Raw genomic sequence first — 12089 nt, 5'->3', positions numbered from 1 at the left:
ATGAATGAATGAAAACCCAAAATCTCTGTAAATGTTCATTAAAACTAATAAAATTTAATTAAAAAATGAAAAAAATAAAAAAAAAAGACTAAGGTGTGCCTGATTCAAGCCATGATCTTCTCAATCACTTGCAATATGTCTGAGAACTGGACGATGAATAAGGATGACAGAAGAATAATCAGTGCCTTTCAGTTGTAGTACTGGAGAAGAGTACTGAACAAAGGAGGATTGACTCCCAAAAGAATGAATCAATATGTCTTGGAAAAAGCGTAGCCAGATTTCTCTTCTGAAGCAAGGATGATGAAACTTCATTTCTCATACTTTGGACATGTTGCTAGAAAAAGCTATTCCTTGGAAAGAGGAACATTCTTGGAAAAGTGGAGGATCAGCAAAAGAGAAGACCCCCAATGGGGTGGCTTGACATGGTGGCTGCCATAATAGGCTCAAGTATCAGAGATGATGAGGATGGCACAGGATAGCACAGGATTCAGACCTGCTGTCCATAGGGCTGCTATGAGTGGTACTCAACGGCACCTAACAACAATAACAACCAGCCACCAGAGTTCTCTATTGTTTGTGCATTGTTGATTTGAAACCTACTCACAGCTGGCCCTTCATTGGATTTTTAGAGTCAGTCAATCTCAAGGGAAGAGATTTCTCATTCTTCTCCTCTGGAGGTGCTGGTGGATTTGAACCGTGTACTTTTAGGATTGCAGTGCAGCTACTTACCACTAGGCCCCTAGAGTTCTACCAGAGAATCCAAATGCTAATTGGCTCAATGCTTGCCTCTCTAGACTAGGCCTCACCTCAGATAGATCTAACTGCTGCTCAACACCTCCACCTGGCTGTCCATCAACAGCTCACATTTAATATGTCTGGGACTCCGCATGTTCCTCTCTAAACCATCCTTCCTCCAGTCTTTCTTATTTAAGTGAATGGCAACCACATTTTTCTAGCTACTCAGGCAAAAAACCTTGGAGTTATCCTAACATTCTTCTTCTTCTTTTTCTCAGTTTATATCTAATGCACTAGGCAAGTTCTCTTGCCACATCTTCAAAATGTTTCCAGGTTCCAGCCATTTGCCCAACCACCTACAGAACTCCTGCTACAACCCAAGTCACAACTGCCTCTTGTCTGTGTACCTGCAACAGTCTCCTACTTCATTTCGCTGTGTCTATCCTTGCCTCCCTCATATCTATTCTCAAGACAGCTGTCAGAGGAATCTTTTGAAAATATGTCTTATCATGTCAGTGGGAGAGCAAACACACAGTGTGGAGGGCGAGGGAGGCAAGGATCTGGGGCAGATTATACCAAGTCTTGCATGTGAAAAGGCAGCAGAACCCCTGGGAAAACCTGAAGTCAGTGGGAGGTGTGATGGGTTTATGGCTTAGAGAGGGCACTTAGGTAGTGTGTGAGGGAAGGCCTGGGGGCAGGGAAGACTGGGAGAGTGGAGGTGAGAAGTCCGAGGGCCAGGGCCACACGAGGTGTGGCTGGAGATCCAGAGGTGGAGACAGTTGTTATTTAGGGAACGAAGCCCATTCTTCTTGTTTTCTCAGTCTATTTAATTCACCAGCAAATCTTTTTGTTTCTATTTTCAAAATAAATTTTTAATCGGATTCTTTTTCTGTAGTCAGAGATTGATCAAACATGCAACCAAGATGCATTAATAGTAATGGGTGACTGGAATGCAAAAGTTAGGAGCCGGGAAGAAGGATCAGTAGTTGGAAAACATGAGGCTGGGGCTGGAATGCTAGAATTCTGCACAATCAGTGATTTATTAATTGCAAATACCTTTTGGAATAAACATAAACACAGGCTATACACATGGATTTCACCTGATGGTATGGACAGCAGTCAAATTACATCTGTGGAAGGAATGTTGGAGAAGTCCAATAAGAGCACTGAAAACTAGGCCAGGTACTGATTGTGGAACGGACCATCAACTACTCATATGCAAGTTCAAATTAAAGCGAAAGAGAGTCAAATCAAACCCACAGGCATCTTGAGTCTATCCCACCTGAATTTAAAAACCATCTAAAGAACAGGTTTAAGGCCTTGAACACCGATGAACGTAGATGAGATGAGCTGTGGAAGTTTATCAAGAATATCATCTGTGGAAAATGGAAAAGGTCATTACAAAGACAGAGGAAGAAGAAAAGACAAAAATGAATGTCAGAGGAGACTCTGAATATTGTACCAGAGCACCAAGGAGCCAAAGCAAAGGTAAGAAATAAAAAAGTTAAGGTGCAGAATAGCAGATTTCAAAGGGCAGCTTGGGAAGACAAAACAAAGTATTATAATGAAATTGTGCAAAGAATTGGAGTCTGAAAATCAAAAGGGCTGAACTCGCTTGGCATTTCTTAAGCTGAAGAAACTAAAGAACAAATTCAAGCTGCACGTTGCAATACTTAAGGATGCTGTGGGCAGAATATTGAATGATCCAGCGAGCAGTAAATGAAGATCGAAGGCGTATACAGAGTCATTGTACCAAAAAGATTTGGCTGACACAGAAGAATTTCAAGAAACAACATATGATCAAGAGGCAATGGTGATGAAGGAGGAAGTGCAGGCTGCTCTAAAGGAATTGGCAAAAAAGAAAGGCCCCAAGAATTGATGGAATACCAACTGACATATTTCAACAAACAGATGCCCTGGATGTGCTCATTAGGTTGTGCCAAGAAATCTGGAGGAAAACTACCTGGCCAACTGACTGGAAGAGATCATATTTTTTTCCTGCTCCAAATCAGATCAGATTATTTGGGAGGCTGGGCTTTATGAGGAGGAATGGTGACATCAGGATTAGAGGAAGTTTCATCAACAATCTACGTTATGCAAATTACACAACCTTGCTTGTCAAAACTGAAGAGGACCTGAAGTGCTTGCTGCAGAAGGTCAAGAACTGTAATCTTCAATATGAGTTGAAGTTCAACATCAAGAAAACAAAGATTCTCACCATTGAGCCAATTGGTAGCACCATGATAGATGGAAAAGAGATTGAGATTGTTAATAAATATGGCTTGCTTGGCTCCACAATCAACACTCTTGGCACTAGTAGTCAGGAAATCAAAAGATCAACTGCAGTAGGAAAATCTGCTGTCAGAGACCTCTCCACAGTGCTAAGAAGCAATGATGTTAGTCTAGAGACTAAAGTGTGCATGGTCCTGTCCATGGTCTTTGTTATTACTTGTGATGTATCAGAGAGCTGGACAATGACTAAGGATGACAGAAGATAGACAAAAGAATAGTTGTGGTGCTAAAGAAGAATCTTGAACATACCATGGACTGCCAAGCAAACAAAATAGGTCTTGGAGAGGGTGAAACAGTTTCTTCCTAGAGGCTAGGATTTTGCAATTCTGTTTCGCATACCTTGGGCATGTGGCCAGGAGCAATCTGTCCTTGGAGAAGGACATCATGTTTGGAAGGGTGGAGGTAGAGTGCAGGAGAGGAAGACCCTGGATGAGATTAATTGACTTAGTGACTGGAAAAATGGGACTGGGTCTGCTGGAGATGATGAGATTGGCTTAGGACAGGGCAGGTTTCAGAGCTGTTGTACATAGAGTTGCTATGAGTGGCAGACAACTCAATGGCACATAACAACAACAACAGACTAAACACTAGCAGCTTGGCCCTCCACACTGTTGACTACCACATGGGCCACTGCAGTCACCTTATTTCTTCCACTCTTGCCCTCAGCAGCCAGAGGGAGTCTTTCAATGACTCCATCAGGTCAGGTCAACTTTCTCTGTTTATACCTCTGTGAGGACTTCTCATCTGGAGTAAAAAGTTCTCTTCTTGGCCTCAACAAACCAAAACCCAAGCTAGTCGCTGCTGGATTGACACTGATTCCATATGGCTTTCAGAAACTGATTTTTGGGAAACAGCTCACCGAGCTTTTCATCCGATGTGCTTCTGGGGGAGCACGAATAGCCAACCATAGGTCAGCATTATTCATTTGACCTCTTCTTTGTCTACAAGGCCCTATATGTTCTACTTCACTGCTACTCCTTGTTCTACACTTCTCTGGAGTCTTCTCTTGCCACATTCCCACTTGCGAAGCATGCTCAGTTACACTACTGCTCTTGCTCTCTAAATTCACCAAACAAATTCCCAAACCTGGGCCTTTGCTGTTCTCCTATTTCTGTCTGGAGCCCACTCCTCCAGAAGTCCACAGGGCTTTCTTCCTCCTCTCAGCCACAGAGGCCTTCCTCTCACAGCACTGTCACATAAACGAGTCAAAGTCCCAGGGTAGTGTAAACAGCTTGTTCTTAACTAAAGGTTGGCAGTTCAAACCTAGCCAGCAGGGCACTGAGGAAGAAAGATCTGGCAATCTGTGGCCTTGAAAGTCACAGCCGAGAAACCCTGTGGAGCCGTTCTACTCTCTCAAAAGCAGGAGTCATCATCATGAGTCAGCATCAGCTTGACAGGAAGTAACAAACAACAATGATGACCAAAAAGTCAAATTTATACATTCAGTTGTTCTTAAGAATGAATGTATGGAAACCTAAAATCTCTGTAAACGTTCATGAAAATTAATTAAAAAAATAAAAATAAAATTAAATACGGAAATACTAAGGAAGAGGAACAGTTGTAATGAAACACTAGTGATTGGAACACGGACTGTGAGAACCATGAATGTAGGAAAATTAGATAAGTTAAGGAAGAAATGGAATGCATAAATATTGACATACTAGGCATTGGAGAGACGAAATGGACCAGCATGGGGCATTTTGAGTCAGATGATCATATGATATATTACTCTGGAGATGAAAAGGCCAAGAAAAAATGGGGTTGCTTTTATAGTTAATAAGGTAATTTCTAGATCCATCTTGAAATACAACATTGTGAGTGACAGGATATTATCCGTGCTCTTACAAGGAAGTCCTGTGAATACCACTATCATTCAGATATATGCACCAACAACCAGAGCCAAAGAAGAGGAAATAGATGGTTTCTACCAACTTTTACAGTCGGAGATCGATCAAACATGCAATCAAGATGCATTAATAATAATGGGTGACTGGAATGCAAAAGTTGGGAATAGAGAAGAAGAATCAGTAGTTGGAAAACATGGACTTGGTGACAGAAATGAAGCTGGAGATAGAATGATTGAATTTTGCACAATAAATGACTTATTCATTGCAAATATGTTTTATAAGAAACAAACGCAGGTTATACACATGCATTTCACCTGATGGTATGCATAGGAATCAGATCGATTACATCTGTGGAAAGAATCGCTGGAGAATCTCAATATCAGCTGTGAAAACTAGGCCAGGAGCTGATTGTGGAACAGACCACCAACTGCTCATATGCAAGTTCAAGCAGAAGCTGAGGAAAATTAAACTGAATCCACAGGAACCAAAATATGACTTTGAGTTCATCCCACCTGAATTTCAGAACTGTCTCAGAAACAGGTTTGAGGCCTTGAACACTAATGAGCGAAGACCAGATGAGTTGTGGGAGGATGTCAAGTGTTATCATCCAGAAAGAGTGCAAATGGTCATTACAAAGACAGAAGAGGAAAAAAAGACCAACATGGATGTCGGAAGGAGTGCAGAGAAGCCAAAGCACAAGGAAGAATTCAAGATACTAAAGAGCTGAATAGAAGATTCCGAAAGGCAGCATGGGATGACAAAGCAAAATATTACAATGAAATGTGCAAGGAGCTGGAGTTGGAAAATCAAAAGGGCCGAACTCGCTCAGCATTTCTTAAGCTCAAGGAACTGAAGAACAAATTCAAACCTCGAGCTGCTATAATCAAGGATGCTTTAGGCAGAATGTTAAATGATCCAGGAAGTATTAAAAGAAGATGGGAAGAAGATACTGAGTCACTGTGTCAAAGGAACTGGCAGACACAGAAGAATTTCATGAAACAACATATGAGCAAGAGCCTATGGTGATGAAGGAAGAAGGTCAAACCGCTTTGAAAGAAATAGCAAAAAATAAGGCCTCAGGAATAGATGGTATACCAATTGAAGTATTTCAGCTTACAGATGCTGCCCTGGATGTGCTCACCAAGTTGTGTCAAGAAATCTGGAGAACAACCACTTAGCCAACTGACTGGAAGAGATCTATATTTGTTCCCATTCCAAAGAAGGGTGACTCAACAGTGTGGAAACTATAGAACAATATAATTGATTTCACATGCAAGCAAGATTCTACTGAAGATTATCCAAAAATGACTGGAACAGCACATCAGCAGAGAACTACCAGAAGTCCAGACTGGGTTTAGAAGGGGTCGTGGTACTAGGGATATTGTAGCTGATGTTAAATGGATCTTAGCTCAAAGCAGGGAATACCAGAAGAATGTCTATCTGTGTCTCATTGATTATGCAAAGACGTTTGACTGTGTGGATCATAAAAAACTGTGGCTGACTCTGAGAAGAATGGGAATCCCAGAACACTTGATCTAGCTAATGTGAAACCTATACTTGGACCAAGAGGCAGTCGTCAGAACAGAGCAGGAAAACACTGCATGGTTCAAAATTGGGAAAGGTGTATGTCAGGGATGTGTCCTATCTCCATACCTTTTCAACCTGTATGCAGAGCAATTTATCCGAGAGGTTGGGCTCTATGAGGAGAAGAGTGGCATCAGGATTGGTGGGAAATCTATTAACAATCTGCGTTATGCAGATGACATAACCCTGCTTGCTGAAACTGAGGAGGACCTGAAATGCTTGCTGCAGAGGGTCAAGAACTGCAGCCTTCAGTATGGATTGAGGCTCAATGTCAAGAAGACAAAGATGCTCACCACTGGACCAATTGGGAGCATCAGGATGGATGGTGAAGAGATCGAGACTGTTAACAACTTTAGTCGGCTTGGCTCCATGGTCAACACTCGGCACCAGTAGCCAGGAAATCAAAAAACGCATTGCGATGGGAAAGTCCGCTGTTAGGGACCTCTCCAAAGTCCTGAAGAGCAATGGAGTCACTCTGGAGACTAAAGTGCGTCTGGTACAGGCCATGGTCTTTGCAATCACTTGTCATGCGTCAGAGAGTTGGACAATGACTAGGAAGGATAGAAGGAGAATTGATGCCTTTGAGTTGTGGGGCTGGAGAAGAGTATTGAATGTACCATGAACTGCCAAGAAAAGAAAGATTCATTCTGGAGAGGGTTAAACCAGGCTGCTCCTTGGAGGCAAGGATTCTGGGGCTTCGTCTGACTTGCTTTGAACATGTTGTATGGAGGGACCGGTCCTTGGAGAAGGACATCATGCTTGGGAGGGTGGAGGGACAACGCAGGAGGGGAAGGCCCTCTATGAGGTGGATTGATTCAGTGACTGGGGTAATCGGGATGGGAGTGTCAGAGGCAATGCGATTGGCACAGGATAGAGCAGGGTTTAGGGCTGTTATACATAGGGTCACTATGAGTCTCAAGCGACTCGACAGCACATAACAACAACAACAAAAAGAATAACCCCAGATTAGAAGATACTTAGCTCCTTAGTTCCTATTTACCTGAAACAAGCCAACATCTACTGTTGCCGTTGTTTATGATCAAGCTGGAAATGACTCATAGCTGACCCTCCTATAGTGGTTTTCAGAGGCTGTAAACTTGTCCCTCAGAGCAACTGGTTGATTTGAACTGCATGCCTTTGAGTTGACAGTGCAGCCCTTTTCCACCAGGCCACCATAGATAAAAACCCTACACTTACAAGGACCTTAATTTTGATGTCCTTGTGGTCCAGAAACTGCCCATTTTCTTGCAGGAGGACCTCAAAAGGGCTCACCTGAACCAACCCCACTGTCTCCTCTTTCCCTTCAGTGCTTTCCTATGCTGTTTACCCTAGAAGAGCTACTCCGACATGGGGACTCCGTTCCTCAAGGTAAGAATGTGCTTTGTGACCTCATCCCCACACCCCAGATCCCACTGAACTGTATGAAATCCACAATTAGCCTGGTTTGGAGGCATCACAGTGAAGTGGAAAAGTTCTGGTCAAGTACTGAATCCTAGTCCTGCTCTTTGAGAGATTCAGTGTGGGACTTTGAACAAATCTTTAACTTTTGCTGGGCTTGGTGTCCTCCTTTATAGAATGGTGGTAATGGACTATGTGTCCTCTATGATCCTGAAATTCTAAGAATAATGTGTGGCACACATCACTTCCTGCTGTTTTTTTAAAATTTATTATTAATTTCAGTGAAAATTTACAGAGAGTTTGGATTCCCAATCATTCATTGTTGCACTTTTCTCCCCCCCAACCCCCCCCCCCAGTACACTACCCTCTTAGAAAAGTAAAAGAAAAATTCTTTCATTGTATTATAAACCCTCCTCCAGGTCCACTCCACTATGCAGCCTTTGCTCTGGACTCCTGTCATGACAAAAATACTTAATCACATATCCCTTTTAAACAGTTTCCTCCCTCATCTTTTTCAATGCAGTATACATTATTGAACCCATCTTTCTCAGTCTCCTCCCAACCCCGATGTCAGTCCTGTTTTACAGTGTCACCATGCAGTATTTGTCTTTTTGTGACTGAGATACTTCACTCAGCATAATGTCCTCCAGAATTACACATTTTGAATAATATTGCATAAGTTCTTTGTTTTTCAGTGCAGCGTAGTATTCCATTGTGTGAGTATACTACAGTTTCTCTATCCATTTGTTTGTTGATGGGCACTTAGGTTGTTTCCAACTCCTTGTTATCGTGAACAAAGCCGCGATAAGCATGGGTGTGCATATATCTGCTTGGATGTCAGTTATGGTCTCTTTGGGGTATATTCCCAGTGGTGGAATTGCTGGGTCAAATGGTATCTCTATTTGCAACTTCTTGAGAAAGCGCCATACCACCTTCCACAGTGGTTGCACCATATTTTCTACTGTTTTAAGAAATTGGGACAGGAGTGTTCACAAATATTAAAAACAATTTACTAAGATTCCTGAACAGACCAATGGGCTCTACATTGGGCCTCTTTCATCTTGGATGTCAGCAAAGACACCTTCAGAAAGACATCTAGGTTTTCAAAGGTTTTGAATGCTGATGAAGGATTCACAAAGGAAATAGGGTGGCACATTGGTTAACAACTTGGCTAACTAAGCTTAACACTGGTGGTCGAAATTCACCCAGAGAACCTTGGGAGAAAGGCCTGGCAGTCAGCTTACAAAAGGCCGCAGCCTTTAAAACCCAGTGAAGCACGCATAGAGCACATGCAGAGGAGGGCTTGTCCAGCATTCATTACAGGGGCAATCCATGGTCAAACCCAGGAGACTAGAAATCATTCCAGAAAACTTCAAGTAATAGAAAGCCTTCATTCAGATCTCAAGGAGTGGGAAGATATGATTAGAGGCCAAATGTTAAGTGCTATTTATAGATGAGATTTCAATTTCATTTGACCCATTCCTTTCTTCCACTTGAACAATTCGCTCACCTCACTCTTCCCTGTCACTTCCTCCTTATTGACCCTGCCCCTTGTACTCACCCACTGCTGTCCGTAGCTGTCCTCAAGGTCATTCAGGTATTGATCCTCCCAGTTGAGGCGGATGCCCAACAGATCCAAAGGCCTAAACCCATTCTCTGCCAAGATCACGAAGTAGGTGAAGAATCCAGCCAGAGCTTGAATCATCCCTGTGAGAGACGGGGGAAGGGGAAGCTGGTTCTGAACAGGATCCCACAGGCAGGGAGGGTGAGGACTTGCATTTACTTCCACTCGAGTTGGCCTGTGTCTCCTAAGTCAATGCTGATGAATTGTGCCATCAAAGATCTGACTCATTATCTCTATGTGCCTTCCATCCCAGGCCTGACTTTTGTTTCTAATTGCTAACTCCAAATAATCTTTGAATCATATAATCTTAAAAATGGAAAAGGACTATCCCCTCTGCCCAGTGAGTGACGACTCCCGTATTTTCTGTCATTCAGATTCTCATCAGATATTCTCCTCTGCTCAGGTCTTCCATGTGCCTCTCACCCTTAGTCCAAACCTCTGCCCTTATGTTTGAACCAATGACAATGTGTTGCTGTGTGTAGTTGAGTCGACTACAACTCATAGAGACCCTATGAACAAGGGCTCTGAACCATGACAGTAGAGGATTGCTGACTAACTATCAAAAAGATTGACATGGTGGCTGTGACAAGGGGCTCGAGTGTTTCAGAGATGGTGGGGCCAGCACAGGACAAGGCTAGGTTCAGATCTGTTGTTCCCAGTGTTGCTATGAGTCAGGGCAACAACTATGGTGCTGTGCATTACCCAGCTGCCTGTGGACACTGATCCTCACCGTTCCCAACTATTATCTACATTGTGTAACAGGGTACACTGAATGACAAAAAGGGTCAGGTATTGTCTAACATGGCCTTGGGTCCGATAGCTAGTGAGCCATGAAGCTGGGATTCAAACACAAGTCTGACTTCTACACTTTTGCTTTTCCTGTGCATTTCTTCCCCAGTTGTTGGGATGATCTCTCTCATCCCTTCTCTATCCTGTCCATCTCTCCCTTCCTCATCCTTACTGCACTGCACCCCACGGAATCAGAAATAAAAAAAACAAAGACTTCTAATGACTCTCAAATAGCTTTTAAGATTAGGTCCAATACGAATACTCCTGTGTTTCCAGCCTAATTTCTGTGACTGCTTTGGAAGCATTAACAGTGCTGTCAAACTGGCTCCTCACTCTGCTCCCACCATGCCGTGTGGAGCCTCTGCTTCCCCGAGTCGCCCACATCTGCTCACACACCACCTAGTCTCCACCTTATTCTCCAATGTCCAGTTTACGCCTTGCCTCTTCCATAAGGTCTCTCTGACCATCCTAACAGTTGCTGAGTCTGCTCACTTTGTCCCCCTGCACCATGCATTCTCTACACTTGCTATTTGGTAGTCAGAAGGATGCTATCATTTTATGCGTGTTTGCTTCTTTCTGACTGGACTATAAGTCCAGGGCAGAGCCAAGATCAATGGTTCTTTGTTTCCCCAGGAGCTAACATAGCTTGTTGTTAATGAAGAAACTATCTCTCTGTCTTCTAAACTGAGATGGCTCAAATACCAAGCAGCGGCAGCCACTGCCTCAGCCAGCGTCCCTGATCCTACCACCCATCATCCCTCAGGCCGCACCAATCTGTCCATAGGCCATGCTGATGAGACGGCGGTTCACCAGATTATCGGTTTTTGGATTTCGTGGAGCCCTCTTCATGATGTCGCTTTCAGCTGTCTCATAAGCCAAAGAGATAGCAGGGACCTGGAGGATGGATGATAGGAGCAAGTGAGCACAGAGTTCAGAAGAGAAAGGAAATTCGACCATTCAAGGTACAATTGGTCTCTATATACTTGGAGCAATAGCAGGAGGAGAGCCAGGACAAGGAAAAGACTTGGGAATGTATCACTAATTGTCCCATGTACAACTTCCTCCTTTGCAAAGAGACTCGAAGAACTAGATGATGCCTGGCTATCATTACTGGATGTTTTGATCAAAGATTCTCTAGAAGAATCCTGATCAAAAGGGGGAAAGTACAGAACTGAACTTCAAATTCTTATTGGCTTTAGGCTTTTTAGAGCCATAGAAGGTAGATGAACTAAAACTATTGCCTTGAGATAGAGAATCTTTACATTTATAAGCCAAAATATCCCTCAAGTCTTCTTAAAACAATAATTTAAGTGCAGGAGAGGAAGACCCTGGATGAGATGGATTGATACAGTGGTTGGGGCAATGCAGGTTGGTGTGTTGGAATCAGTGAGACTGGCTCAGGACAGGGTAGAGTTCGGAGCTGCTGTATGTAGGATGGCTGTGGGGTGCAGGTGACTCGATGGCACATAACAAATAACAAGAAGTTAAAAAAAAAGTCTGCCTTGAGTATTATGCTCTTCCAAGAAATATCTATTTGAGATCAAAGTCATAATAGCAACATGAAATATTAGAGAACCTAGAGGCCAGTGAGAGTTTATTTTAATGGGGGGGAGAATAACTCAAAAAAAGAGAGTGAGAAGTTGCACAATTCCAAGAATTCAATCAGTGTCACAGAACTGTACTGTAGACATTGTTGAATAAGTATATGTTCTGCTGCGTCTATGAACAACAACAACAATAAAAAGAAATTTAAAAGCGATGTATGATAGGGTATGATAGTTATCACAAGAGTCCACAATTAAGGTTGCATAGTGGAATGT

At 42.9% G+C, this 12089-nt stretch overlaps 1 protein-coding gene across 1 annotated transcript in view; it reads right to left on the bottom strand.

The window, feature by feature from the left end:
• The window catches only part of ATP1A4 (ATPase, Na+/K+ transporting, alpha 4 polypeptide), a 67847-nt gene that overhangs the window by 9073 nt on the left and 46685 nt on the right, over positions 1-12089 (bottom strand). The window contains exons 17-18 of the mRNA XM_006895461.1: positions 11040-11163; positions 9418-9563 (exon numbers count right to left, since the gene is read on the bottom strand). Of these exons, the coding sequence (XP_006895523.1) occupies positions 9418-9563; positions 11040-11163 (270 nt within the window). The remainder of the gene's footprint in view (positions 1-9417; positions 9564-11039; positions 11164-12089) is intronic.

This window comes from Elephantulus edwardii, unplaced genomic scaffold, assembly GCF_000299155.1.
Source record: "Elephantulus edwardii isolate Elephantulus edwardi_28Jun2011 unplaced genomic scaffold, EleEdw1.0 scaffold00168, whole genome shotgun sequence".
Lineage (NCBI taxonomy): Eukaryota > Metazoa > Chordata > Mammalia > Macroscelidea > Macroscelididae > Elephantulus > Elephantulus edwardii.
Note: the sequence above shows the minus strand (reverse complement) of the source record. Positions and strands in the feature narration are given on the sequence as shown.